Below are 24,691 nucleotides of genomic sequence, written 5' to 3' on the forward strand. Positions count from 1 at the left end.
TAAATCGAGCATGTTGCTCTGGGAAAATTAGAATGAGAAGTCAATTGTCTTTCATTTAAATTTCTGGCTAACAACTGTCTAATCACATGAGTAGATAAGAAAAAGTGGGAAGAATGTCTTCTTCTGAACTCTGTAGTGGACCTGAATCGCTTGATGTGCCACTCGTTAACAAGGATAGTGCGCGAGTAATATTGGTAATACGCAGCAGCAATTCAAGGAAGGGAGAGGATTTCTGAAATAAAATACAACACACTGACATTTATATTTCTATTTACCATTCTCATCTTACATGATACATAAATTGTAACATTGGTGCCATGCAGACAAGAGGTATCGAAAATATTCATTCTGCAAGCACATAGTGCAAATATAGTGGCATCTACATGATCACTCACATAGGAACACAAGCTAACATCACCATTGCTTCGTAGGGGGAGACCAGCGTTTCCCCCTGAGCAAATCTTATACAAGAAGAATGTAGCTTAGCCACAAGGCTCTCCCCCCCATCACCACCCACCACCGCAACCCGTCAAACCACTCCGCCTCTGAAAGCTTGTATCTTTGACCAATACACACCATACATAGAAAAAACAACACAAGCATAACAAGGCACCAAATATGCTTCAAGATACCAGCCTTCATTCTTAATATTATACAATGGTGGCAGAATGCTTTGATAGAGCCCACAGAAGTTACAACAGCACTCTTGTCTAGAACAAAGACCGCCTTGTTACAGAGAAAAGGTTTGGTAGGTGCAGTCTTCACAGTGAAACTCCATTACATAACTTTTCATTAGATTACTGAAAATTTACAAATGAGTATGAATGAAATAAACTGGGTTTAAAATATCTGATGTTCTGAGACATATACATGAATATTTTAAACTTTCCTTGACTGTATCCATGATTCTTGATAAACACTTGAGAAAATAAGCTGAAATCTAGATAAGAAATGAAATTTATTTTTTAAAATAATTCCTAATGTTGTGAACATGTTCCGACTGTGTAGCAAATATGTAAAATTTCAGAAAGAAGAAAAAAAAAAAAACAACAACAACCAAAAAAAAAACACCAGTTCAGCTAACACAAACTCTCCAAGCTGTAATGTGTTTTATTTTCAAAACTCCAAAAGACAGGTTTTAATAGCTTCTTTTATACAGTTTCAGAGCACCTCAAGACAAAAATTAACATCAGAAAACACAATTACTCTTTATGGTTTTATAAAATACCAAAATAAATAGTTCCAACAAAATAAAATACAAATATTCTCAAAGATCTTTTATTTTGAAAACTCTAAAAGACATGTTTAATAGCTTTTATTAAACAGTTTCAGAGCACCTTAAGACAAAAAATAATATCAGGAAGTACAATTAATCTTTATGGTTTTATAAAATGCCAAAATAAATAATTCAAACAAAATAAAATACAAATATTCTACAAGTCAAAAGAAGACGTTAACAGTTCCACTACACAAAGATAATAAATCGTTCTTTTTCTCAGCTGCTTTTATGCTATGTTCCTTGCTCCATTTGCATACATTACATACAGTCTGATTTATAACTAAAAAAACTCTGATACACTAACAATACTATACTTTAAGTGCAATTCTGTTCAGAAATGTAGCTAAGAATTAAGTAGTAGTATTCTATATGCTGGCTACACATTTACATTGTAGAAAAGTTAGGATCGGAGAAGATGATAAGGCACACAGTACTCTTTTTCATAACTTGGGACTGTTACATTCTGATTACACAGCATCCAGTACTCAATAGGAAGGAGTGCTCACCTAATGCACATTATAAAACAAAACTGTAGCAACAGTTAAAAATACTTTCCTTTTATTTGTGAATTTCACAAAATGTATTGTAATAGTTCTAGAGAAACGTATAATTACTGTTTACATCCAAGGATCCCATGTTATTTACACTAACAAGGGAAGGGGGCATACAGGGGAATCGCCGATCTCATGTAAATTTTGTAGACGCATTAAATGAGCCACGATTCAATTTCCGAAAGAAATTTTTTGGCTATTGTGTTATTGTTGGCACATTTAACATGTATGCAAAATTTACGTACGATCCGTGACATCCCGGTTCACACCCTTCTCTCGTAAGATTTGAAGATCCTAGATAAAACCAAAAACAGCTGACCCGAATGCAAAAATAAGAATAGATAGATAGAACTCAAAACATCAAATTGTGAAAATTTGTCTTTAATCATAGGATAAAATAGAGTCTTGATTACCACCGATTTTCAACAGCAACACAGAAGAGCATTCCTTCCAAATTTGAGTCCACCAACAGCTATCATGGAGTGTTTACAACATCAAGATGAGCAGGGAGAAATAAACAGAACGTATGGCTGAAAGGTTTTGAGATCGTACTGATAAATATAGGAGGAAAATACCACGCGACCTCACACTGGTGGCAAAGGAACCTGCTTCATATACCTGGGTTTATTTTCTCACATGCATATATACAATGTCCACAAATTAAGAATAGTTGACACCTACGACAGCACATTAACGTAAACACTTCACAAAATAAAAATTGGACATGTTACAAAGATAAAAACTAAACAAAGTCATTTCCTTCACAACTCTATGAACTGTAAAAATTAAAACTTACAAGAGTGCCCTAATAAAACTATGTACATTAAAACTTTTGGACACGGTCTTCAGAAACAATGAAAGAACAAATGATCCTTTTATTTTCTATCTTCATCCAGCTAAAAACAAAACTAAAGTGTGTGCTTATAACACAGAGGTCAACACAATACACCTGGAAATAAATGTACATAAGTTGAAACCAGGCGATATGGAACTGGAAGCAGACACAGAGGGTGACAGACGATAATCAGCTGCCTCCCCATTTCCTCACTAAATATATGTACACCTTCAATGTTATAAACTAACAACAATTTTCCTCCAATATTTATCAACATAATATGATGGGCTATTTTACATGTATACATGTGCACTGGTAAATAAATAAGCTACAATTGCCTCACAGCACTGGATATTTATTGTTTGGACAACATATTTTTGGACTGCCTATACAACTCAAACAATAAGCCGAGCTCTTGCGTTAAACACATGATGGCACAAAGTACGCAACTGTAAAGAATAAAAATAGTCTAAAAATTAAATGACTGTTCTGTAGTGTGATCTGCCATTCTTCTCACTTCTACTGAGAACTCTGAATTAGGCAGAGGAATACGAAAATGGCACTACACTCGCTGGTAGGAACAACTAGAAAGGGTCACCCGCAGTACACATGCCAGAAAGGCGTAAAAAATAAAACTGAATAAAACAAGAGTTATCTGTAGTCTTGCACAGCATGTGGTAACTTAAGCATATTCCTGTAGAACTTTACACGCTAGTTTTTAGTTTCACCTCATATGCAGTTGCACACATTCAGCTGTCTAAATGGAAGTCGATTAAGATATCACTTACACAATCAAGTCACATTTCCTCTCCTAAGCACCAATTAAAATGTTTCCGCTATATCTAGTATTTAGTCACTGTATCTTGTTGGAATGCCATTTTACTGCACGTACGACTACTCTTAAGAAACTCAGTCGACACGTAGCTGCCTTTTTGGTTTGTTATATAAACCTAGAAATCTTCTAAGGCTCACATGTAGCACAAACTGGCAAAAATTAATATTAATCAAGATCCTTTAAACAGTGAAGATCCTTCTTCATAAGGAAGCAGAAGGTTGGCTGCCGATCACCTCACTTAAGTACTTCAGTGCTTTCGTCACCTGGAAAAAAGGAGAAACCACTTACAAGCCGTGCCAGTACAACAGTATAGAGTAACTGAAAAAAAAAAAAAAAACAGAATAAGAGGTTATACTATACGTCAAAATGTCAAAGAATGAAGACAGGTGGGTCATGAAATCTTATGAACTGACATATGAAATGAGACAAGCTGAAGGAAAACAATGTTTTGCAAAAATAACTTGCTCCTATTCTTCACAAATAAAGATAATAACCCACTTTATAGTCAACTGCTATATTACCTGTAGATTTAATAACATTTTGCTCCTCACACACACACACACACACACACACACACACACACACACACACACACACACACACACACACACACACACACACACACACACACACACACACACACACACACACACACACACACACACACACACACACACACACACACACACACACACACACACACACACACACACACACACACACACACACACACACACACACACACACACACACACACACACACACACACACACACACACACACACACACACACACACACACACACACACACACACAATATGTCATATCCATTATTATCAGTTGTGCTATTTCGTTGTATATTTAACTGTAGTTTTACTCTTTAATAATCATTTATGTGTGTGTACTTCATCCCCTTATGTAAGAATATTCTCACCACTGTATTGAGAATTGCTGCTTGATTACATTATCTCTTGCCTTCACTCACATTCAGTAAGAACATCATTAACCATCAGTTTTACTACTTTCTAGTATAGACTGTAGGTAACTTAAGAACACTTAAAGAATATTGTATCGTATCATATATCGTATATCATATCTGTAAGTCCTTCCTTGTAACTAGGTATCTTTTGTTCTCAATGTTGTTAATATTAAAAGAAGCGTTCAGACAGCTAGTGCAAGAGGAAGGACCTACTGTAATGCTATTGCATGGCGTCGCCACAATCCTACATTCCTTTCACCTTTCCACTCTCATGTTCGTTTGTTCAGGTTACTGAATTCTGTTGTAGCAAGCCAAACTACTTGGAGAGACTAAGACGGACTATGTCTCACGTACGATTCTCTTTAACAGAGGTGGTATCTATAGAGCAGCACTTGCACTGAACTATTCGCGACAAGATCTAACTGACAAGTGAATGTTTTGGCAACTGCAAGCAATTGCAGATAGACAGCAGACATTTTTTCATGGCGACCGCCATGGGTCCACCCGCGTTTCCATGGCAAACGCACCCGTACTCCCTTCTGCCCACCCAAGCAGGCAGTAAATGGACTCTCCCTGTGCCAGCTGTCAGAATACTTCTTTTAATATTACAATTACAGAACAGAATTTCAGCTCTTGAGAACCAATTTATTAATACAGTACTTGTTCCCTTTAAATCACCAAAGTAGCCAGAATAGTTATGTTGTTCTGCAACAGATTCATTAACAAGAATATGGCCATGGCAGTAGTCATCACAGGTAATGCAGGCACAAGCCAACTCCATTTGAATATGCTGGAAGTTCCAGAGGAACTCAACAGTGAACCATGCTAATATAGCATGTTCATTGAGATTTTGTTTCCCGTATTACAAAGAACTTGTATCGGCCTCGCCTCAATTCACTTAAGTGTTTCCATGTTTGTATCAGAGAGGGCAGCTCCCTCAGTCGTGAGCACGGGAGATCATTCTTTCGGCGAGAGAGTAGTTTTATCTCTTTGGAGCCCTTCCTTGCATTGTTACGTGTGTGAAATGTAAACATGGACCCCATGCAAATTGGAGTGGCGTTTTTGTGCCACAAATGAATCTTTAACAGATTTAAAAACTTGATCCGTACTACCTTTCTTTTTGATGTCTTGAGTATTGTTATGGCAGATACGGTAAATCTTGTATTTATATTATTACTATGCATAAATTGTGCCCTTTGCCTTTACTAATGATGGCCAGTTGATATGCATCATCGTGCTCTACTGCATGAATGGGTCGTGTGTCTGTGGTTGATGTGATTGCAATGTATTAATAACTGGGCCTCTGATTGATTATTTTCGTGCACTTCATGGTATTGTGTCTAGCCGTCAATGAATGCACACCCTGCATGTCGACGCGGAGATCCATTTGAGTCGTACGCAGCGCGTGAGATGATGGTTTTATGTGCGACAACTGAGTCTATATTATCCTGCTGGTAATTGTGCGCGCTATGGACGCTGCTCTGTCATACGCGTGAACCTGGTTTGTGACTGTGTGAGTCATACTACTTGTGATTGAGTCTGACTTATTTATGAGAGCTAATGCTCAGATTGCTTGCTGTTCCGGGATTGTCTGAATGTTTGGGAGCGTGCTTGTGAGTGAATGGGGAGAAGGGATGACATATCGATCTGGTTATTTTATATTTTAACCTTGTTTCTGTGCCTTATGTCTGTTTCCGGCACGATAATATTTGTTTTGCCTTGGTTTTTATCGCAGCCGTTGTTTGCCTAGGAGCTGCCATTTTCTTTTCTTATTCAGGGCATGCGCTTGCTTGTGATGCTCCTTGAGTTTAAATTTTACTTCCGTGGTCCAGAGATGTTTCTCTATTGTTATGTCGTGATCTCTCGCATCTTTTTCCCTGTACTTTTGCCCTCCATGCTGCGTGGAAGCTTTGATCTGTGTTGCAATTGTTGTGGATGTGGAAGTTAAATAGGCGGGTTCATAATGAATTTTATCAATCTCGCGGAAAGAATGAGCGAAATAACCCGTACGTATTGTATTTGCATTACCAGATTATGCTGTGCGATTAAGAATATAACGGCGAGCCGGTGTTATGAATAATTTGAGGTTGGTATCTGATAAGTCTGTTCACGCATTAGCATCACGACTTCAATTGAATGGACTGTGTACATGTACGTATTATTTATTTACTTTATTTAATTGCTGGCTTCATTTCTTGTTTCCTCTTGATTTTATTATTATAATAAACCCTCATTTAAATTTTCTTGGCATTTTATTGCTAGTAGCTGTAGTGTTATTCCTGTTATGATTTTGATATAAGCACCATTTCCGGTTCAAGCCTGTGTTTGGCTTTTCCTAGTCGAGGTCCATGCCTCGAATCTCCGACGTGTGCGTTTTATGCGTAGGTGTGTTGTCTATAAGGGTGGGGGTGTGGCTCAAAATGGTCAAGCTAATTTGAACCTACCAACCTCCAGGTGATCATGTGATTCCCCCTCCTGCTCGACCATCAAGATCTCTGCCTAGCTGTTGAACTGAAAATCAGAAGCCGGTTTAGCTTGATGTATTCAACCCAGCACTTAAGTTTTAAAAATATATATTTTTGAACTGTTATTGAAATTCAGGGTTTTCATTTTAGACAACAACCATGGAAATTTCAGTGGTTATCACAATTTATATATTATACTTAATGACAATGACCAGAGGTATGCATTTGTACCCTGACAGCTCATCATCACGACACTCCAAGTACCATGTGCAATATTTTACAATGAGCTGGGCTAGCTCGTATTCATGGTATCACACCACTGCTGGATCGTGCAGTAACCATGCTGCCAATCCCAATCCAGTTCGCTAATGGCAAGACAACGGAAGTGTCCTTGAAACAGCCTAACTTTTTTTAACCCATATGAGTGCTTCTCCCCAAAGAAATTTCAGCACAGCAAGACCGAAAAAAGAAGTACAGTTAGCCCTACGACCTACTAAATTGTAGTGTACAACATTTATTTTATAAGGCTATTGCACTTACTTTTATACTCATTTGTGCTGTGAATAACTGGTGTGTCCATGTGTTCTTATAAAGCTTTATGCACTGATTAGTTTTAGAGTAAAGACTGATCTAATAGGTGGCTGCCAACCTGTAACTCACGAGTTTTGTTGTGTTATGCTATAATCAAAATCACATTTTTATGTGAAATGTATTTACAGTACTAGTCAAAAAATGTAAGCATTTAACAACTATCTATAATTTTGACCATAACGACCACCAATGGTCTGTATTGACTTAAATCACTGTTATTATTTAAAGATCTGCCTTGTCAATACAATTCAAAGCCTAGTACATTTGCTAATACACCAAATACATAAATATTTATGTTAACAGTGACTTTACAACTATTCAAAAAGAAATACTTTCTCCACATCAATATGTAACACACAGTTCTGCTATGCTAATTTGTGTCATTAACATGTATGGCAACACAAAGAGTTACCATTCTAGTCATTTAATATAAATATTTCAGACTTTAGGATGGAAGACTTCAGTGATAGGAATGTGGGTATACCAGCGAGTTCTAACAGTATCGTGGACCGAGCCCTGGACAAACGCCTTTATCCTAGAAGAGCTCAAGATAAAAGACAAGCTCACGAAGGTTAGCCAGGCTTATTTGAGATTCATTTGATTTTCCTTTTTGTTTTGCATCACTTGACTACCCAACAAATTTGTCATTTGGTGATTCGATTTTACTTTTTAAAATCGAATGCAGTGTAGAATATGGTACCTTTTCCCCCCTTCAAACATCATCTCCATCATCTGTTTTGATATTCTTTCATCCTCTATCCTCTTTACATGTCCAAACTATCTCAATCTGTCTTTTCTATCATACTTCTTAGGTATTTCATTTCGCTGGCTGGAATTTTACTCTCTTGTCTACTTTTTATTGTCTAGGTCCAGTCTCAGCTGCATTAAGTCAGTATGGGTGCACAAAGTATTTTGTACATTATCTCTTTTCACTTCCTTTTTCCAGACAAGGTTTTTTACACTCTGGTAGAATGTATTGCCCTGTTGCACCCTCTTGCTAATCTCCATATCTAGCCTTGTATTCTGCACTACTTCATTAATAATTTGTTTGAGATAGCATTGTGCATTAACGGTTTTGCCATGCCTCAAGAGTTCATAATACACAATACTGCTCTGGTCCCACCAGACACAAAGCATGGTCTTCTTGCCAAAGCAATTTGGCCATTGTGTTGAAGGACTGGCATCGCCAGGCGACAGCCACGATTTTCTCCGCTTCGGGTTTTCAAAATAAATCCACTTTTCATCACCCGTCACAATTCGGTACAGAAATGATTTTCTTTCGTGGCATTGAAGCAACATTTCACAAGTAACTTTGCAGTTTTCCATTTGCCGTTCATTCAAATAGTGTAGGACCCATTTACAGAGTTTACTGATCTTTCCCATTACTGGTAAACGTCTGCTGATTGTTTCTTGTGACATATTTAATGCTTGTGCCAACTGCTGTTGAGTTTCAGTTGGATCATCATCCATGTCTGCAATTGCTCGTCTTCACACTTTTGTGGTCTACCAGAGCACGCACTGTTTTATACATAGAAATCACAACGTTTAAATTGTCGAAACCATGTCTCACATGTTCTAATCGATGGAGCGCGTTCACCATATGTTTTTACCAGCAAACGATGACTTTCCACAGCCTTTTTCTTTAGATTAAATAAGAAAAGCAATACATGCCGCAAATGTTCTTTTTCAGGCACAAACATCGACATGATCACTGAACGATACAACACAGACGCTACTGTTTGGTGGACTCAACTTGGGTGTGTTGGTAGGTTAAAGTCAGACATATAAACTGACGTACATGTCAAATTCATATGCTACGTACTGTTCGCTGGCGCCATCTCTTAGTGAAACTGGAAAAGACTTATGCATACAGCTGGTAAACATACAACAAGAAATAGTGGTTAGTCACTTGAAGCAAAACTTTAATTTAGTGATTAAGGGGCTGGCGTTTCGTCAAAATTTATTCCCTGTTAAGCCATATTTAGAGCAAAATTTCAAAAAACTGTAACGTTAACACCTTCAGGTACCAGTTGGAGCAATAAACAATTTTTACGCTTGGTTAAGTGATACATAAAACCATCCAGTTATGTCTTGATACATGTTAGAGCTTTAATACAAAAGAGCCCATGTCACAAACCCAGTGCCTGAGGGGCACAAAGGTGAGATATATTTGAGATATGCTACATACCTGAGCAGAAGTTGCTTGAAGCTCGCACCAAATGTTGGTCAGACTGCACACCCCTTCTTGATGCCGTATAGAACCTTCAGTTCGGGGAAGATCACTTTCTTAATGAGGGCATTGGTTTTTCCTGCAAGCATAGCTCGTTGAGGATCTTTCTTCAATGTCTTGATGCCTGGCTTGTGAACTAGAAATGCATTGTCCAGGATCTGGAATTCGTAGTCGAGAACACACAACACGTAGCCCTGTGGAAGTACATAATATTATTATCTTCTGCTAGTAAACAAACAGGAAACATTTATATACATTTTACAAGGTATACATTTGACAGAGGAAAAAAAAAAAAGATAAAAGAACTATGGCAACAATAAAAACGCAAGAGGAAACAATAAAAAATGTATCCCAACATAACTAGGTCTATCTTCCGAAAATATAACTGGGAAATCAGTTTCTTTACCAGGCGAGTTGGCCATGCGGTTAGGGGCATGCAGCTGTGAGCTTGCATTCGGGAGATAGTGGGTTAGAACCCCACTGTTGGCAGACCTGAACATGGTTTCCTGTGGTTTCCCATTTTCACACCAGGCAAATGCTGGGGCTGTACCTTAATTAAGGCCATGGCCGCTTTCTTCCCACTCCTAGCCCTTTCCTATCCCATCGTCACCATAAGACCTATCTGTGTCGGTGTGACGTAAAGCCAATTGTAAATAAAAATCAGGGTTTTTTTTTTTTTACCACTTATGAATACTGAGCTGAAATATTACACACCTTCCCCACTTACTTCCCAGAATAAGAGGACGTATAGTAGTCTGTATACCATATTCCCTTATGGATAGACAATCACTTAGAAAATATCCTTACCGAATTGTGAAAAAAAATTTCCTTCAACGAAAAGCTTTAGACTGCTATGTCTTCGGCATTCTAATACTTGAAGTGAATCACAAATAAAAATGACTGTGTAAAATGAAACTAACAAGCGTGGGTATGTATGTTAGTACTCGGGCATTACAATAAGTACCCTCCCTGTCTCATTGCAAGCTCATCCAGATTAGAAGCAATGTTTCATCGCTCTCTAGGGATGTAAATTTCCAAAGAATACGGATAAGGGTTGTAAAAGGTAATTTTATTTCACAGTTTTCGAACTGAGTAATGAACCTTTTGATATTTGAGTGCTCTCGTTTTTTGATAGTTGCATCGATATTCCGATATGCTGATTACCCAATGTAAATGCATAAGGAAAATGTCTTAAAAACACAAAAATTAACGTAATGAATTGCTAAAAATTACAAAATGATGCAAAATTGAAAAAAAAACCACCTAAAAGGAGAAATGTTAAAAAATGAAGAAAAGGACTTAATAAATGTTCACTTCTGTAATGATGGGACCATGTTCAGGATTTATGTACATGGTGGGCAAGATAAAACTGTCTGGAAAATATTTGTAAGACTGATGCGGAACTGACACTAGTTAATGAAAAGAACAACTACGCATCACGGAAAATGCTAGAAACCGTGATTTTGATGCACCAATAGGTTGCTGTCACATATCTACGTGTGCGCATTTCCCCAGTACGTGGCTGTATCATTAAGTGTGAGTGAGTGAGAGAGAGGAGCAGACGTGTTTAGTGACCATTTGAATGCAGCACGATTCGTGGAAAACCTGCGCGGAACTGCTTGCGAACGAGTTTAAGACTGGAAGTGTTTTGATAGAACCTCCAGCAAAGTCTGCAATCCAAAACTTAGTGGCAAAATGACGTGAAACGGGCTCTGTAGCGGATAAAACCCGGAACTATCCGAAAAGAGTTTTAACACCAGAAAACGTTGCTCGAGTGAAGGAACGCCTGAAAGGAAGTCCGACGAAATCTCAAGTGCAAGTGGGAATTAAGAGGTCGTCGTGTCGAAACATTATCGAAAAGGACCTGCATCTGTATCCTTACAAATTTACTGTTGTGCATACTGTACGTTAAGGCGTTCAGACGCGTTGACTTCTGAGTGAAATGGAGTCAGGATTTTTGGATCCTCAGTTTTCATTTCTCCAGCATCTTCTGTGACGTTCATGAACAAGGGTCAATCCCGCGGCAGTCCTATTGTAAGTATTCTCCGGACCAGCTTTATTTTGCCCACCCGGTACCAGTCAACAATATGTATGATGAACCAGTAAAAATACGAGACGTCACTAAAATTCGGGTTTTGGCCATGAACCTGAATAAGAGTAAACTAGGTCATGCTTGTCGATGCTGCAGTGGAAGCGGTGTCACTCATTCATCGCGCTCAAACAACTTTCTCTGACATTAACAAGTTGGTGAAATCAAAGAAATATCAGGTGTAATTTTTGAATTCTATATCTTAAAATATAGCGTCCCTACACCTCACACCCCTCCCGTCGCTCTCCCAGCTTGTCAACCCGCGCTCTCCTTGAATGACCTGATGAACTGTATCCCCACAGTATGTTGTGAACACGGGACTAACAGGGACCTCCTACTGACATGATTGAGGTTCGAGCCCGACTGAGGTCGGTGGCATTTGAGGATACTATGACAGGTGACTACAAGCCCACCCAGAGAATCTCTGAACTCTGAAGACTTAATGGGCGTTGTTCCTACACTCAGTCGAGGATTAAAATCATTGGACTAACCAAAAAAGGATTCCGGGCTCCTAAGGCGAGTGACTGCGCGGTTTGGGTCACGTAGCTGTCAGATTGCATTCGGGAGATAGTGGGTTCGAAACCCACTGTCAGCAGCCCTGAAGTTGGTTTTCCGTGCTTGTCCACTTTCACAACAGGCAAATGGTGGAGCTCTACCTTAATCAAGGCAGGTAGATTCTTTCCCACTCCTAGCCCTTTCCTGATCCATCGTCACTATAAGACCTAGGGCCTATGTGTGTTGGTGAGACGTATACCAAATTGTAAAAATAGCCTCCATCATCACCGGGCATTAGACTGAACGAAATAGGTTCACGGTATGAGCTGTGTCACTATAAACTTACATTCGAGAGATGATAGGTTCAAATCCCACCATCGGCAGCCCTTTCCATTTTCACATCAGCCAAACGATGAGTCTACCTGTGCCTTATATAACGTCACGGCCGCTTCCTTCCCATCTCATCTTCGTCAAAAACCTGGATCGGTTAGTGCGACATTAAATCACTACAAAGTAAATCACTTATTTTCAATTCCGCCATTCACTAACTTTCTCACATCCTCTGCAATCGGCAAATCTTTAAAAGTTGTGATTTCTTCTTGAATAGAGATTCTCTGACGTACTGATCCAAATGATCGGGGAATAGAGAGAAAAATAAAGGACGTAGGTAATATGATGAATACATTCCTGCACACATCCATAGCAAGTAAAAATGTTCAGTTGACCAGGAAATGTATTACGAGAACCACAAGATGAGTAGCATGTTAACGATCTACTTTTGTATGACATTGTGTACAGAGATTATCTGACTAGTAAAATGCAGCTGACATTAAAAAGTTCACAAGAAATCGGGAATAACATTACTAATGCTAAGTCACTTCAAGCCATACCAGTTAAATAAGCTTGGTAAACTGTAGTAATAGCAGCACTGTGATTCACTTGAACGCATGAAGTGTTTAATTCCAAGGATAAAGCATCCCAGGCCTCGAGGCTACACAAGGATACTTCAATCAGCCGTAACGAGAATTTAAATGTGCCAGGAAGTGATAGTGAAAGACTGTAACAAAGAACCCTGTAGCTATCAACGTCATGTACAACATGTTAGCATCAAATGATTAAGTTATCCATTACTGTTTCCCTACCTTCTCTTCATTATTTTACCCCTTACCATTCAGAAATGGAACTTATTATTCAAACTACAAACTGTTAATTTTTTCCTTTTGCTACGAACCACGGAATAGAAACGATCAGCGAGTCGGCGAAGTGAGAATAATAATAATAATAATAATAATAATAATAATAATAATAATAATAATAATAATAATAATAATAATAATAATAATAATATTTAAATTGAGTATAATGAACGAGGAATATTTTGTCTTTACGAGGAATTTTTAGGTCTTTAAGGGGATTTTCCTTTCATGGAACCTAGCAGCACTGGATGAATCCGTTTCTGAGAGCAAGAAGATAAAATGAAGTCATAAAGTAATCAGATAACTTACCTGCGTCATCTTATCGCTCTTTCCTTCCCAACTGAGCCGTTCGTCGTACAGCGGATCATGATGGGTGCCTATGAAGATGGGCTCCCAGTGTATATGGTAGCCCATTCGCTTCCCAATGTGGAATATGTGCAGACCTTCCGTGACGTTAGCAGCCATCCACTCCTTGGATTTGGGCACATTGTGGCACCCTGGACACAGCTTCTTGTGGAAAGGGATAGCTGTGCCGTTCTTTAGCATGTTCACCTACAAGGAAAAAAAAAAAATACTCAGTGTATTTCAACAGAAGTGTGGTATTAAAAGTCGAATAGAATTCTGTACATTCACTATCGTAAAATAGGTATAAATTGCATCATGTTTATAGTTCATAAGAATATATATTTAGAGAAACTTAACGACTTTCCAGACATTCTGGACTGCCACTGAGAAAAAAATTACTACATAAAAAATAATAATAAAATTTGAACACTAACATCATCTGACAAATAACTCGAAAAAGTTCAAAGATTAATAACACAATACATAGTCTACAGCATTAAACACTTGGAAATTCAACAACAACAAATTGAAGAACAATACATTTGTTACTACGACATAAAGGTGAATATAAAGGGAACTACTATGAATACAGATGTGATTCTAAAACAGACAAAGAGCCTCGTAAAGTTATTGGAGGAATAGACCTCCCAAGGAGATTGGGTAAACGGTGAAGAATGAACACATGAAAACAGAGTAATCAGAGTGACGGGAATATGTATGAAAGTTGTTCAAGGCATGCTTCGAAGTTACATCTACTGGAGTATATGCAAAAACTAATTTACTTCAGTTAGCTTTCTGTCAAGCAGATGAGGCAAAGTATAGGCCTACCGCTGAAGATGTAAAGAATATCCGTTTTACGTTAGTTTAACATTCGTATTCCAGGTGTGACAAAAGTCAAAATTCAAATTTTGAGTCATGATAGAAGAGACCAAATAAATATGTTTTATTAAGTAACCATTGATAGGAAATTGATAATCGAGATACGTTTTGACGTGATTGAGATTGAAACTTGCTTTTCATTTAAATTGTAATATTTTACAAAACTATTCAAAAGCGAGACCTCCTGGCCGAATTCAGAGCAGTGCAACATAAAGGAACATCGAATCAATTTCACTAGCCAGGAAGTCACATCATGTAACCGCCTGACAATGCGTCCACTTGCCCACAAAAGGCCCTCACCGTTCTGGCTCGAAACTGAAAGGAAAGGCTAGACAAGAGTGGGCCCTCCTCAGCAGAACAAACCCCAGCGACTGGCTTTTGACTATGTGGAAGAGTTTGTGGTTCCTAGAGAGGACCTCACATACCAGAGACATGACTGATGGTACCCTAGGCCTCAAACGTATTTGCACCGTGATTGAAGTAACGAAAATTTTCGAACCTTAACCAGAGTTTATAATGTCCTCTAGGCTACATAATCAGTGTTGTGTAATTTGTGAAACGTTGAAATGTTTTAACCATGCGTAACTGTTAATACATTACATTCGCGAGCACAATTTAATGTGAAAGTGTGAGCGAAGAATCAATCAGCTAGTTACTTCTCTTCCGATAGCATAGGCATTTCCTATTTCTCATTTCCTGGTAAGTCGCCGAAGAATCACGAGAAGTAGTTTCTGATAAAGAATCCCCCCCCCCACTTTCCACACTCTTCGATACTTCTTTGAGTCATCAGTCCACATACTGGTTTGACGCAGCTCACCATGCCACCCGATCCTGTGCTAATTTTCTAATTTCTACGTAACTACATCATACATCTGTTCAAACCTGGCTGTCATATTCATACCTTGGTCTACCCCTACCGTTCTTACCGCCTACACTTCCCTCAAAAACCAACTGAACAAGTCCTGGGTGTCTTAAGATGTGTCCTATCATTCTATCTCTTCTTCTCATCAAATGTAACCAATTCGTTTCAGTACCACTTCATTCATGATTCGATCTACCCATATCATCTTCGGCATTCTGTAATACCACATTTCAAAAGCTCTTTGTTTCCAAGCTAATTACTGTCCATGTTTCACTTCCATACAATGCCACGCTCTATACGAAAGCCTTCACAAACATCTTTCTAATTCCGACAATGTTTGAAGTGAGCAAATTATTTTCCTATATACAGACCTTCCCTTCTTTTGCTAGTCTACATTTGATGTCGTCCTTACTTCTGTCATCGTTAAGTCATTTTACTGCCGAAGTAACAATATTTATCTACTTCCTTTAAGACTTCAATCTAATATTTGCTGCATCACTTGACTTCGTTCGACCGCACTCCATTACTTTTGTTTTGGACTTATCTTGTACTCCTTCTCTAAGACTCTGTCCATACATCAAAAGTAAACAGTGTTGTAGAATTCTGGTTTTCTGAAATGGGCTCAAAGAAACTGAATATCCATACTTAATCTAGTTTTATCCCGGTGATTAATAAGGGTTGTCTACCTGTTCTTGATGGCAGGAGAGCTGTTATTTTCGCCAACGTTTGAACTACTTGTTGCTCTCTAACGGTCATCTTCGTAAATAGCTCATAATTGTAACAGAGAAGAGGAGTATAATTTCAGTCTGTTAAAATAAACCAAGATTTATTCACCATTTTAAAAATCGTGTTTCGTGTGTCGATAGGTTAAAAAATTAAAAGTTACACAAACGAAGAATGTTGACGACCAAGTAGACCAGGACACTCCTGATAAGGCACCCTAAGCCGAGCTTGACTCTGGCCGGGTGGTGAATGCTAGTTTTCGTACTTTTACACACTCATTTCAAATACACTTCCAGGTGTCGAAAGTTCTTTGTTTTCGTGACTTACATGCTCAGATTGGACGTTTCCAGTCAGGTATGATATTTACGTATTGTAAACTGCTCCTTTCCCATTCATATCTGGGACTGCAACCATGCCATGGGGTCTGCGTAGTCTTGGAATATTGACTAATTAGGTGGACGCATGAGAATTACCTTTTATTGCAATTTGCTTTACGTCGCACTGACACAGATAACTCTGATGGCGACAATAGGATAGGAAAGGAAAGGGCTAGGAGTAGGAAGGAAGCGACCATGGTCTTAAGGTACAGCCCCAGCAATTACCTGGTGTGAAAATGGAAAACCTCGGAAAACCAGCTTCGGAGCTGCCACACTGGGGTTCGAACCCATTATTATCCCCTAATACAAGCTGACAGATGCGTGACGCAAACCGCGCAGTCACTTGCTCTGTGGGACATGAACAAAAAAGGGCCTTAAGATGAATAGAAATATTTAAGTATTACCACATGGTCCACATACGATAATCGTGGACATACTGTGTTTCTAATGAATAGGTTCATCCAAGGATTTTTTTTTTTTTTTTTTTTTGAAAGACGGTAGGCGTAGGCCATGCAGAAGACGCGGGCTGCTGATTAAAGAACATCCAACATGACATCAACAGATCTATTCAGAACGTATGGTGGGGCTTAGTGAGGGCTCTGCATTAGATGTTTCGTATTTTATTACTAGCTGACGTAGTTTCACATATTACTAAAGTGAGAGTGTAGCGCCGGTAAATTCGTTTTTCTGTGTCGCAATTTTGAGATGGTGGTGGTAATTATTGTTTCAAGAGGAAGTATAACTAGGTAACCATCCTCTATTAAACCTAATCAGACGAAAAATGGAAGTAGTCTGATCGAGCTCGACAGCTGCAGTCGCTTAAGTACGGCCAGTATCTGGTATTCGGGAGATAGTGGGTTCGAACCCCACTGTCGGCAGCCCTGAAGATGGTTTTCCGTGGTTTCCCATTTTCACACCAGGCAAATGCTGGGGCTGTACCTTATTTAGGCCACAGCCGCTTCCTTCCCGCTCCTAGCCCTTTCTTGTCCCAACGTCGCCATAAAACCTATCTGTATCGGCTCGACGTAAAGCAACTTGTAAAAAGAAAAGGAAGTAGGCTGATACCTCGAAGAATTAAGATAACGACAAACGAAATGGAAGGTCTGAGTAGCTCAGACGGTGGAGCGCTATTCTTCTGAGTCGCAAGTTGGCACGGTCGCTCTTGGCTCAGTCCGGTGGTATCTGAAGGTGCCCAAATACGCCAGGCTCGTGTCAGTAAAAGAACTACTGCGGTACAAACTTTCGGCACCTCGGCGTCTCCGGAAACAGTAAAAGTTGATAGTTGGACGAAAAACAAATAACATTATTATTAAGTAGTGTAAAGGATAACTTTAAATTAGCGTTCGGTTAGCATTTTGTTTGTGTGTTTTTATAACAGGTGTCTCTATGGAGTTTGCACTGTGCTTTTTTAAAATTGTTGATATCTGATATCAGCTTCGACTCAGTCAATTTGTGACTTAGGTTCTTCAGTCTGCCGAGATTAATTTTGAATAAAATTTACGAACTACCTGAAAAGATAACATGTAGTAACAGTATACCTGAAAAAGAAAAAATTAAAAAAATGATAAATTTCGTTATTGAAAGACCATCATCAGACTCTATCAAATCACGCTCAAAATATTTACGTCTTTATACATTTCTAAATATTAACTGACAATGGGCTTGCGAAGGAAGCTGCCTTGGGGAGACCACAATTACCTGTTGATGACTAAGTATTTAGGGTATGATTCGAATGTATGGGATCCTCACCAGGATTACTTGATTCGAGAATTGGAGAGTACCACGATTTGTTGTGGTCGATTTCTGACAAAGAGTAGAGTTACGAAAATGTTGCAAATTTTGGACTGGAAATACTTGGGAGTAAGGAGATGAGCTGTTTGACTAAGCGGTATGTTGCGAGCTGTTAGAGGAGAGATGGCATGAAATGGCTTTAGTAGTCTAACAGGCTTTCAAAGGCGGGAAAGGTCATAATATGAACATGAAGTTAGAATTCAAGAAGAAAAATTGGGCCAAATATTCATTTGTAAGAAGTTCAGACTCACTGGCTGAATGTCCAGCATTGAAGCCTTCGGTTCAGAGGGACCCGGGTTTGATTCCCGGCCGGGTCAGGGATTTTAATCGCGTCTGATTAATTCTTCTGACTCTTGGACTGGGCATTTGTGTTTGTTCCAACACTTTCCTCTTCATATTCAGACAACACACTACGCTACCAACCACCACAGAAACAAGCAATAGTGCTTACATCCCCCCATATAGAGTTGGCGTCAGTAAGGGCATCCGGTAGTAAAACATGGCCCATCCACATGTACGACATAGTTAGCCCCGCGACCCCACACATGTGGAAAAGCGGTAGAAAAGGAAGAAAGAAAATCTTCACCCTGTTTTCCAGTCATCTGACCGGGTCAGGGATGGAATGAATGAAGCTCTATCTTGCGGCGAGGATAGGAATTGTGCCGGCTGCCGAGGCCTGTCGCACCCCTCTGGGGAAATTATAAATGACTGACAGATGAAATGAACTGAAATTGGAGAGTTTTGCTGGAATGAAAGACGACAGGGTAAACCGGAGTACTCGGAGGAAAACCTCTGCGTTATCCAGCAAATCTCGCATGGAGTGACCGGGATATGAACCACGGAACCCAGCGGTGAGAGGCCGATGCGTTGCCGCCTGAGGCACGGAGCCTCTGGTAGAAAAAGAAGATTCGTTTAAAAGAAGAGGGATTACGGATGGGAATAATTTAAGGGAAATACTGATGCATTCCCGAGTTCTTTGAAATCACTTAAGAAAGGATTAGGTAAACAACTGATAGGGAATCTGACACCTGAGCAAATGCGGTATGATTGATTGGTTGATTGATTGGCTACTCATCTACAAAAGTATGCTCTAAGCTGGAGCAAGGTATACTAACCTTCAGCTGGAGCGTGGAATTGCCTACCGCCACTGAAGTACTTCGTGACTGCAGTGCCTTTTTACTTCTTCCTGGTACCATTCATTCAGTCGTTAAGTTTGTAAACTACTTCTGATATATGACACTCCCTTCAGCTCGGCTACTAGTCCAGGCCAGTTGGATGATTGCCACTGGATCAGAGCCAGGTAACAAGACGGAAGGCAGTGATTAACTCAGTCAGTTCCCACTTGACAATCCAAATTCAGATTGTAGCTGTGTATTTCGCTCTTTCGTCATGCAGGAGATGATACAACTGAGTCGAGGTGTCTTCACACATGTTAGGCATATAAACCGACAATACTGGGTTTGGTGAGCTTCAGTTTACTGTATGTGTAAGATCTACCCTCCTTCGGCATTTGGAGAAAAATCAAGTTTTTGTAGTATCGTTATGTGCATTAGAGATGTCAGCCCTCTTGAAGCAAGAGAGCCACACTTGCAGACAAATTTCATTGTTCGCCAATTCCTGTCCCCACATTACTCACGTCCTTACACTCGCGCCATGTTTTCACCGTTCGTCCCAGACTTCATTTGTCAACTCTTGTTCTGTTCCAAACATGACGTTAATATAAGGCGTGCCAAGTGAAACGGAGACTTGAGTACGAGCGTAGTTATTCGAAGAAAGAGAACAGAGCAATTATATTGATTGTACAAGCAGATATAGCTAGAGACATAAAATGTCGATTAAGATTAAGAAGGGGAAACGGGAGCGAAAGATTGAATTTAGCATACCAACACCAGATAAATGTAGGTCCAACCTTTATCCCGTTTCTCTACGGGGTCGGGTATGAAGGGAGATGAACCTTCGTAGCAGATTTTACGACAGGATGCCCTTTCTGAGGTCAACCTCGTGAGACGAGTTAATAAGATGAAATGAATGACGTGATAGTAAGAAGGGAGAGGGTGTAATCCTGCGCTGATATGTAGCCTGCTCCTGTCGATTAGCACCAAGGGGTCTGCTCAAGGCTTAACGTCCCCATCCGACGGACGAATCACTATCAACAGCGTCATATGCTCTCACTACAAATGAACACTGAGGAGAGGTTTGGAATTTAATCCAGGCTTTTGGTAATCTAGTCATAAGAAAAAAAACCCAACACCTCTCCTATTCTGCCGGCCTACATTCTGATACCGAAATTTGTTTCGACCAACGGGACTCGATCCGGCTAAGCACGGGGTCAGACCATAAAGATCTGACGCCTTAACGATCATGGCCACCAGGCTGATTATGTAGCATACCAACACCAGATAGAACATTTAAATGATGATTACTGGATAATGAATGTTAAAAGAATGCTCGCAAGATAGGAATGGGAAACTACTGGGATGAAGAGAATCAGAACACGAGCAAGAAAGTAACGATTAGAGTGAAAGATATTGTGAATCAGATGATATGTCAGAATGTAAGACCAAAAGAACATTATATCAGAATTCTGCGAAATTTTTCAAGAAAATTCAAGAAAGAGAGAAAGAAAGAAAGAAAGAAAGAAAGAAAGAAAGAAAGAAAGAAAGAAAGGCTTACAAATGAGAAGCAAGAGGTATAGTCTGATGGCTAGTGGGGATATATGAGAACAAGGGTCAAAGAGAAAAACATGACTAAAATCGTTGTTTATTCTGTGCAGAAACAATGGAAGAGTCGCATCTATTGAGAGCATGTAGGGAGACTGACGCACATAGGGTCAAATATCTGGGTAGTGAACATAAAACAAAAATAGAGAGAAAAAGTCCATACAATTTTTAAATCATTAAATAAAGAGTGTATTACACAGGGAAGAACATTTTTCTGTATTAAAAAAATATGAGGCAAAGGGAAATTAGGGAAAATAAAATAAACACTAACGAAAATAATGAAGAATACTATTAGAATTGGAAAGTAATAGAATAACTTGTAACTATTGCATTCTTAGTCATTTTTACTGTAATCGTTACTTTTTTGCAAAATGTGATTTTTTACGTTCTAGTAACTGATGTGCATCGCATGGAGGCAGAAATGTGAAAAAATATACTGTGATGAAGAAATTTTTCAGTTATACTACAGCAGAACCAGTAGCTTCACCAGTTCTGGATGAGGTACTTTCTCACCTCTCCCGTAGGCCTACTTTGAAACACATGCCAACGACGTTCTTAAAATTAAACACGGGTATTCCTTCAAGTGACCCTGTACGGCGTCTTTTCATTAAATGCAAAGATGTACTTTCCCCGTTAAGACGTCGAGGATTAGCGATGAGAATTTTAGGAAGAAATTAATTTATCTGCAAAGCAGAGGGAAAACAATTTCAAACCCTGAAAGTATAATTTCGTGTGGCTATTTCTAGCCGATTGCAACCCTTGTAAGGCAGACCCTCCGATGTGAGTTGCAGGGAAGTTGGGGACAGCACAAACAGCCAGCCCCCGAGCCACTGGAATTAACCAATGAAGGTTAAAATCCCCGACCCGGTCGGGAATCGAACCCGAGATCTTCTGAAGCGAAGGCCAGTACGCTGACCATTCAGCCAACGAGTCGGAAACCCTGAAAGTAATTAACCAAAATAAAAATGATGGGAAAAAAGATCATTTCAAAAATTCCAAGATATCATGTTTAGTCTCGCCTAGTGATGATAGCTATTCAATACCTCCATGCTAATAATAATAATAATAATAATAATAATAATAATAATAATAATAGTATGGCCTCAGCTACCGTGTGCAGACATTTCTATTTGACGCCATCTGGCTGTCTGCTCGTCAATTTCGACGTTCCGTTTTACTCTAGGTCCGTTAGATGGCAGACAGAGTAAACCGAAACTCTCTTGGGCGTCTATGGCTGAGATTTAATTAATTTTGTCGGGTAAATACCAAATGTATCACCAGAGATCTTTTACATGCCGACATCGTACGACATGGAGTGTCGAATGGACTTTTTTTCGCCCTTCAAAAATCCGACTACCTCTGCCGAGTTTGAACCCGCTATCTTGGGATCCGGAGGCCGACACTCTACCACGGATCCACAGAGGCAGCGTCCTCCACGCTACACACACACACACACACACACACACACACACACACACACACACACACACACACACACACACACACACACTGAAGTAATATTCCTTTTCCTTGCACACTTTTGTATTATTCCAGCCTCAAGCGTAACAAAAAAGAGGATTGTTTAAGACTAGCATTCTGCAAATTAATTGTAATTGTACTGATTGCTTTTGAAAAAGTAATTTGTAATCTTCTGAAATAACTTATCGAGTCCAATTACATTTTTTCTTGCACTCTTCAAGGTATAAAATGGCAGGAAGGGATTCAGTTAGGTGGAAATGTAAGCAGTCTGGCCTACGCTGACGACTTGGTCTTAATGGCAGATTGTGCCGAAAGCCTGCAGTCTCATATCTTGGAACTTGAAAACAGGTGCAATGAGTATGGCATGAAAATTAGCTTTTCGAAGACAAAATTGATGTCAGTAGGTAAGAAATCCAACAGAAATGAATATCAGATTGGCGATACAAAGCTGGAACAGATAGATAATTCCAAGTATTTAGGATGTGTGTTCTCCCAGGCAGTATAGTGAGATTGAATCAAGGTGCAGTAAAGCTAATGCAGTAAGCTCGCAGTTGCGATCAACACTATTCTGTAAGAAGGAAGTCAGCTCCCGGACGAAACTACGGTATCTTTACAGCGGTCTGTTTACAGACCAACTGTGCTTTACGGGAGTGAAAGCTGGGTGGGCCTCAGGATATATTATTCATACCTTAGAAGTAACATACATGAAAGTAGCGAGAATGATTGCTGGTACAAACAGGTGGGAACAATGGCAGGAGGGTACTCTGAATGAGGAGATAAAGGCTAAGTTAGGAATGAACTCGATGGATGAAGCTGTACGCATAAACCGGCTTCAGTGGTGGGGTCACGTGAGGCGAATGGAGCTGGATAGGTTACCTAGGAGAATAATGGACTCTTATGGAGGGTGAGAGAAGTAGAGGGAGATCAAGACGACGATTTAAAGATAAGAGGTATAGAACTAAATGAGGCCACAACACTAGTTGCAAATAGAGGATTGTGGCGTAGTGTAGTAAACTCACAGAGGCTTGCAGACTGAACGTTGAAAGGCATGACGGTCTATAACAGGGCCTCTCAGGGTGCATGCGCGTGGTGCATGCACTGTGCACGGTGCAAAAGACGACTTGGCTTGGTTGACCAGAGTGCAGACCCCCCCACTCCTCGATTTGGAGCAATAGCGCTTACTCTCTCTTTCCTCACGCCTGTCTCGCTCGCTCCGCCTGTCTCCCTCTGCCCCACTTGCGCCGTAGCGCGCCAAATCCGGGCTGAGTTTAGCCGAGTATAGCCGAGTAGAGCCGAGCTTAGCCGAGTAGCCCAGAGACGAAGCGATGATCCGAGTCACGCCGAGCAACACCGATGCACAGTGCACTGAGCTCTTGCGCCTCGCTCTGCACGCGTGAGATTTTGGGCGTTTGAGAGGCCCTGATCTATAATGATGCATGAATGTCTTCCCATCACTGGACAGGATACATGTCCTAGAATAGGTCACATAATAATACCATCTAGTGCAAAAGAAAAAATCTGATGATGTGTAGAATGGATATAAATATGTGTATTATTAGGTTCAAGTATAATATTTAATATAGTAATAGACAAACAGTTGTAAAAAGGATAATGTAATGCATATATCCAACGGATTGCAATAAATGAATGCTTTCTCCAGGCGATCAGGAACTAGGCGATGGGAGTATTCTATTCTATTCGTTTCGTGCAATTATTTTCCCAACTTCTTGCGGATCGCCACTAGAGGAGGATTAAGCCGGATGCCCAAGGTGAAGAAATGTACTCAATACCAACGACATGAAAGATATAGACTGCTAAACATACTCGTTACAGCGCCCCTGGTTGAAGCACAGCGAACTAACTTTTGCCTGTAAATGTCATGGCGGCTGCCACTTCTTGGTCTTGACAATTAGCTTTTATCAGTTCAATGAATTGATGGGATTGTATGTTTTTGCGAATTAAAGATTTAT

At 39.7% G+C, this 24,691-nt stretch overlaps 1 protein-coding gene across 5 annotated transcripts in view; it reads right to left on the reverse strand.

The window, feature by feature from the left end:
• Nucleotides 1-253: 253 nt before the first annotated feature.
• LOC136865980 (beta-1,4-glucuronyltransferase 1) overlaps nt 254-24,691 on the reverse strand; it is a 467,674-nt gene continuing 443,236 nt past the window's right edge. For all 5 annotated transcript variants that reach the window (XM_067142565.2, XM_067142567.2, XM_067142566.2 and 2 more), the window contains 3 exons: nt 13,855-14,097; nt 9,724-9,959; nt 254-3,763 (listed from right to left, as the gene is read on the reverse strand). In XM_067142565.2, coding sequence (XP_066998666.1) covers nt 9,762-9,959; nt 13,855-14,097 — 441 coding nt within the window. In that variant the 3' untranslated portion in view covers nt 254-3,763; nt 9,724-9,761. The remainder of the gene's footprint in view (nt 3,764-9,723; nt 9,960-13,854; nt 14,098-24,691) is intronic.

The sequence above is a fragment of the Anabrus simplex genome, chromosome 3 (assembly GCF_040414725.1).
Source record: "Anabrus simplex isolate iqAnaSimp1 chromosome 3, ASM4041472v1, whole genome shotgun sequence".
NCBI lineage: Eukaryota > Metazoa > Arthropoda > Insecta > Orthoptera > Tettigoniidae > Anabrus > Anabrus simplex.